The 6556-nt window shown below is 39.9% G+C and overlaps 1 protein-coding gene across 1 annotated transcript; it reads right to left on the bottom strand.

Moving 5' to 3' along the window:
• Nucleotides 1-250: 250 nt before the first annotated feature.
• LOC147605230 (putative pectate lyase 2) lies at nt 251-3436 on the bottom strand. The gene is made up of 5 exons (XM_086794146.1): nt 3190-3436; nt 2327-2987; nt 2119-2222; nt 1240-1369; nt 251-656 (listed from the first exon to the last, which is right to left on the bottom strand). Exons 1-5 carry the CDS (start codon nt 3336-3338, stop codon nt 450-452), a joined length of 1251 nt encoding a protein of 416 aa, XP_086650272.1. The 5' UTR covers nt 3339-3436; the 3' UTR covers nt 251-449.
• Between the last annotated feature and the right edge of the window lie 3120 nt (nt 3437-6556).

The raw sequence follows: 6556 nt of genomic DNA, 5'->3' as shown, positions 1-6556 counted from the left end.
TGATGCCAAGCATAAAATACAATCATCTAGGTATGGTTTCTATGTTAATTTTAGGTTTGGGTTGTGGTTTAAACTAAGGAAAATCTTTAATAAGTCTTCCCTCATAGTAGACTTCCCAAACGCCTTCTATTTGAGAGAGAGAGAGAGAGAGAGAGAGAGAGAGAGAGCTTGTGTATGTGCATGCATGTAGAGGAAGATAATGGGTGGCATTCACATAAATGCTAAAGTTTGTTTGCTTGTTTCAAATTTAAATTTACCATAAAATATTAGCCAAAATAAGCTTAAGGTGCTAAGTTGATTTTTCATAAAAAAAAGGGTCTCCCAACACATGAGCACCAACCTAAAGTGCTAGGTTGCTTATAGCACCACAATACAAAGTGTGCCGACATGGAGGATTTTCAAATCATGAGCTACAACTTGTACAAATTACTCTACTCTTCTCTTTAACATCAACACAATTTTCCAACCACACAATCTAGTGGCCCTGCATCTATTGTCATGGATGTTGTAAACTTGCTAGATACACCTAGCCCATAACGATTTTTCTTGTTTATGATTGGTCCGGATTCGATAAAATATGCACCATTCAAGAATGTGTCATCTATAGATTTCCAAATCCATCCTTCCCAACCCCCATCACAGTCTCTTTTGGTAACCTTCAAAAGCTCAATAACAAATGCAGTTAAGTTTTGCTTGATTGATTGGTTAAATCTTGCCAAAAAAGATAAATTGCATAATTTGATGTTTAGATTGCAATCCATAGTTCCAAGAAACCACTAACTTAAAACCCACTTGGCAAGGTGGTTTCTCTCTTTATATCTCCTGGACATTAGGAATCAAACTTTAACTACTCGATGGGTATTTTAGTGCACATCCTCCACAATGGGTGAAGCAAACATTCGCTTAATTTTAAAAAATGGGAAAAACAAAAAATAAGAAACATATATTCCATCTAATTTTCTTCGAAATTTGAAAGGGAACTTAGAAGGGAAAAAAAGTTAGGCCTTGATTTTGACTATTACTTTTAAGCATGCTCGGTTTGGTTCTAAGGTTGCAATAACTAGTAAGATTATTACTTTCTTTGGTTAGGAGAGTCCAATTGAAATAGAAATGATAGCTTGAGAAAAGCATTTATAAAGAATCTTTTGCATAGGCTATAAGAGGTATGAAACTTGGGACTACAAAGGCAGAGAGAGAGAGAGAGAGAGAGAGAGAGAGAGAGAGAGAGAGAGAGAGGACCTCCTTTGCAGAGCCTGCTAGGAAACGATTCCCTTCGCTTATGATTGTTGGATCTGCACTGCCACCAATTGCATACATGCTCCACTCATAGTAGTCATTGTTAACAATATGGAAATACCCAAAGCGACACCTGGGAGGTCCTTAAAAATATAAGGATTTTGCTAACTGCTCAGCCTCAAGAGCTATAAAAGGTTACAAAGCATGAATGCGTAGCTCCCAAAATTAGCATTGATGTTAGAGTATGTCACTACTATCATCTTGATTATTCTTCTTGGATATAATGGAATTGTGAAAATAAGTAGGATTAAAGGTGGCTATATATCACTAATAGGGATTTAATATTCACGTGATCACAAGATTTTTTGTGATAATAACACATGTGAACAAGTTATTCACATGTTCTCATGTTACCGTTCACAAAATAACAGGGTACTTGCTATTTGGGAATCCCTTAAAAGCTTGGCTACACATGGGAATAAACTATTCACATGTTCTCATTTGGGAACCCCTTAAAAGCTTGGCTACACATGGAAATAAGCTATTCACATGTTCTCATGTTACCATCTTCACATAATAGCAGGTCAGTGGCCACCTAAGAAAATTTTTTATGTCCGACAAAGATAATTTTTATGAAAGCTTTGTGAATATAACATGTGATCACAAGATTTTTTGTGTTATTAACATGTTTTCGTTTACGTCAGTGAAATCCCTGATCACTAATATTTTCACAATAGCGGGGTGGCGGCTTGACCACATGCAAGATTAAGGTCTTATAGAATCCCCTCAACATTATGTTAAATAAATTTACAATTACGCTTATGATATATGTAGGAACTATGTGTTCCTAAATACTATAGGAGTAATTAGGACGAAGGTTACCGGGGCATGCGTTGCACCAAGCCTGGACCAAATCGATTGAAAGCCACCGTTACTTTCATCGCCTTATCGGCCGTGTATGCGTCGTTGTGACCCAACAACATCACCTACATGAACAACATGCCAAGCTGGTGCTATTATCACACTCTTGAATCATGCGAAGCTGCTCTTATCATTGTACTACTAGAGCGACGAGGGGCTGGGCGGCTACCTCGTCATGATCCGTGAAGACGTTGTTGGAGATGGTGATGGCAGTGGAGGCATGGATGACATCAATGAGGCCATCATAGCACGAGGAGAGGGAGTTATGGTCAATCCAGATGTCCTTGGCTCCGAAAACACTAATCCCATCTCCATCGGAGCCTTCCCTATACCCCACGTGTGCACTGGAGCTCCTCACCCTCCCACTCTTGCCAGGTGTGCAGTCATGGATGTGCATGCCGTGGACTATAACGTTGCTTACATACTGTATGGTGAGGCATGGCCCATGGGCTATGTGCACGTTGGCCCCCCTCCCATCTATGGTCTTATCACTTGTGATGATGAGCTCATTCTCCAGGGTTATGGCCATGTCGTGGGCAAAGTAGATCCATAAGGGGCTCATCTGGGTCACTCCGTACCGCAGCGTGCCGGTCGCCGGGCTGATTGGATCATCAGATGGGTCTGTGACTATGTAATACTGCCCCCCTTTCCCACCTGTGGCCTTGCTCCCAAACCCTATGCCACAGTCTGCCAGCTTCATCCTCTCCTCTGCCCAATTGGGGTCACCCCTCCAACACTCGTCCATGCTGTTCTGCATGTATGATGTTGATGATGATACCGCATCGCCATACAGCTCCCTCCTCCCCCACCACTCCTTAGAGGCATTGGCCCTGCCAAAAGGAACAAAAAGACAATGCCATGCTGATTAGAGATAATCTGTAGCGAAATGGTTAGTAGGCCCGGATTAATATCTAGCGAAATGACTGTTTTTAGCTAATTATCTCCTTAGGTTTTGTGGTGATTAGGGACTCCAATTAGCGCAGGACTAGATTAACAAACAGATTCATGCAGCGTAACAGCATACTTAATTACCTGCTTGCAGTGTCCTCACGCATTACGGACTCCTCCACACTGGTGACATTTAATCGAGTATTGAGGCTTCTGCTCTCGGCACAAAGAGCACCCACTAGGATGAGCCCAACAAAGACTACAAAAGAAGCTCTTGCAGGGCGCAGGTCCATTGATAATGGTGGGTTTGTTTTGCTGCTGCTGCTGCGCCAAGCAGAGCTTATAGAGCTGAGAAGTGTGATGGCTGTAGGGGCAGAATTAAGTAAGAAAGATCATAGTGGTGAAGGTAGCTTGCAAGATTGAATAGAGGGTGGCGGCTTATAAAGGAGCATTCAAAGAGAGAGAAAGAGAAGTAAGAAGAGAGAGATTAGTAAGCAGCATTCAAAGAGAGAGAGAGAGAGAGAGAGAGAGAGAGAGAGAGAAAGAGAGAGATTAGTAAGACAATGCACTAAGATGTGTGTGTGTGTGAGAGAGAGAGAGAGAGAGAGTGAGAAAAGACAACGAGCTGATGAGAGAGAGGGAGATAATCTGTCAGATAATGGAGTGATGGTGGGCGATGGGCAAGGTGGCGTTGATTGTGGCGTTGATTAGGAGAAGCCCACCACCAGCACCCCCACACGAGTTCGATGTAGGCCTAGTGAGAGGAGGAGAATGAATTCTTGAAAGAAAAACGAGAGGGCTGGACGTGCATCAGAATTTGTCAACCGGATCTACTCTCCACGCCTTCCTCATGATCCTCCCATAATCCTTTTTATCTCTCTCTCTCTCTCTCACTCTCTTGTCCTAATATAATAATGTTTTTCACATTATACATTACATTCACCGAAATGCCCCACATTCAATCCTTTATCTTCGAAATTCTAAAGCTCAAACACACAAGTCTTTTGTCGTCTTTGTGAGAATTCAACCTTTTTTTCTTTTTTTCTTGTCCCCAAAACCATATTTTCTCATGCATATATGCATGCACATACAGAATCATCTCTTTGGGTCTCTTCTCTTTCTATCAAAAGAATTTGTGTTATTATTGGAGGCATAGATACATGCACATCTCTACCCTTCTTTTTCCTTGGCCAAAAACACACTCTTTCCTCGGGCCCTAAAACTTTGCCTCACTCCAAGCATTTTTCCTCATAGTCACAAAACTTTGAAATATAAGACAAGGGTACCCGTTTCTAAAATAAATATTAAAGTCTAACCTATGTAATACATCAAAAAGACCATATTGAGGGAGTTCGGAAAATTCCCATGCTTTGGGAATTCTAAATGGTGGCACTTTTGAATCTACTTATTAGAGTATCTTGGACACCCCAACTCCAAATTTGTCGAAGATTATATATTTAGAGTCTACACAGTAAGAGCTTTCCACCAACGATAAACTACATGAGGGGGTTTCGATAAAAGGTTGATAGGGTTCATTGTGCTCCCCATTTGTGAATCTTTTTTACAAATTGGGATTTGGGAATTTTCCAAACTTGCTAATATTGTCTTTTAAATTAAAGTGGAAGATAATATACGTGTTACAAGGGTAGTGTATCAAAGTAGAAATGGTAGTGTAATAGGATCTTTATTCCAAGTATTACGTGAAACCATCAAACAATAACATAAAAACAAATCACTTAATCATAGCTTAAACAAAATTATTCAAGGAGACAAAGACAAACTCATTGGGTGCAATCTCTCCCCGACGTGTGTGGCTCCACTCCTTACATGAGGTATTTAAATCATATTCAAAAAATTAGCCCTTGGAGAAATAAATAGATCTTTTCCAAATTTAGACATTATTTACAACAAAAATAACCATTTTTCAATCTTCAAAGGTATCAACAAAAATAATAACCTTTGCCCAACAACTATGTATACATCGATCTAGCCATTATAAATTAACTTGTACACATACACACACACACACATTTTTTTTTACAGATAGCGTATTAATTAAATACTCAATACGGTTCATCATATGGTTAGTAAAAATTGAATTTAATATTCAGATCTCGGTCTTCACTGTAGCATTATATGGTAGTGATGTGTGTGAACACACTTAGGACCGCTGGGGCACTTTTTCCCTCACTAGTAGGTTTTTTCCCCCGTGCGTATGTATACCCTCTTATCTACTCATTTTGGGGTGTGTACTTATCTTTTGTATATCTGACACACATTTGTTCATTCTAATCTAGTGAGTTTGTATGCTCTCAAGCTTCTCTATCTTGTGTGTGTGCATTGTTGCAACCGTAACCCTAATTCCAACAATTTTCACAAAAGCACATCAATTAGGAGGCCACGCATTTAACTAGGTGTATTCTAAACTTATTCTATCTATGCCTTATCAATCTTGTGTTTAATTTAAATGTTCAAGTTGATTGCATGAAAACACCACACATTGCTTTACAATAGTGACTACTTAGATGAACTTTAATGCTAGCTTTATTTCTTAGAATTAGTATTGCACCTATCTATACCTTGACTGACTTTAAACCTTTCCACATGAGTAATCCATGTGCTTAAGAAATAACTTTCCAATGTTGCCTTTATCGGTATTCTAGCTTTAGCCCATGCTTTCATGCAAAAAACATCAGAATGTATGCTCGTAAGACATGTTTTATTTGCTCCTACCTTTGTTTAATGGAGGGCAGCTATATATAGAGCAATTGAATGCTCAACCAAGTGCTGAAATTCAGCCTTTATTTTGCAAGTGCAAAATCAGCCTGCAAGCTTTTTGATGAGGAAATTATTGAGGATGTAATGGATGAGGAGAGAGCAGCCATAGAAAAATCTAGGCACATGCCAAAATGGCTTGTACAGACATTGAGGAATAGCAAGTTGGCAGCTCCTTCACCTAGCAGAACTCATGCAAGTTCTCATCATGCAGATTATTCTCATGTGGATCAGGTTCTCATCTCTACTTTATGTAATGAGAAGAAACCTATTTCCTTTGAGGAAGCACATGATATGATCATTGGATGCATGCTATGTAGGATAAGTATAACTCTATACTCAAGAATGACACCTGGTATTTGATAGATCTACCTCATGGCAAGAAGGCCATTAGTACTAAGTGGGTTTACAAGTTAAAACGCAAAGCAGATGGTAGCATTGATTGCTACAAGGCCAGACATGTTGCAAAGGCGTATGCCCAGTGTGAGGTGAAAAAAAGAAACAAAGACCATTGCCTCTATAGCCCTTCACCTCCCAAACTTGGAATAACAACACGAACGGGGGCACCACCAGCTACCGGCTGGAACACTTTCTCATGGTTCTCCACCCACCCACACCAGAAAGATAGCTCAAAACCACGATAGACAATTGATTATCCAGCAACAAACATACACAACACCATCCACACTGTAACAAACTCAGCAATTACACCAAAAACCAGGACTTTGGCCAGGAT

The sequence above is a fragment of the Cibotium barometz genome, chromosome 60, assembly GCF_041138505.1.
Source record: "Cibotium barometz isolate CiBa-2024 chromosome 60, ASM4113850v1, whole genome shotgun sequence".
Classification (NCBI taxonomy): domain Eukaryota; kingdom Viridiplantae; phylum Streptophyta; class Polypodiopsida; order Cyatheales; family Cibotiaceae; genus Cibotium; species Cibotium barometz.
The sequence above is the reverse complement of the archived record's forward strand: the minus strand, read 5'-3'. Positions and strand labels throughout refer to the sequence as shown.

Bases quoted from the DNA above. Each gene is read 5' to 3' on its own strand.
- LOC147605230 (XM_086794146.1), bottom strand. From the start codon at position 3,338: ATGGACCTGCGCCCTGCAAGAGCTTCTTTTGTAGTCTTTGTTGGGCTC. The intron at 2,223-2,326 runs GTAGCCGCCCAG...TTGTTCATGTAG, and splicing joins TCTTCACGGATCATGACGAG to GTGATGTTGTTGGGTCACAA. The intron at 657-1,239 runs GTCCTCTCTCTC...GAGCTTTTGAAG, and splicing joins TAGCAGGCTCTGCAAAGGAG to GTTACCAAAAGAGACTGTGA.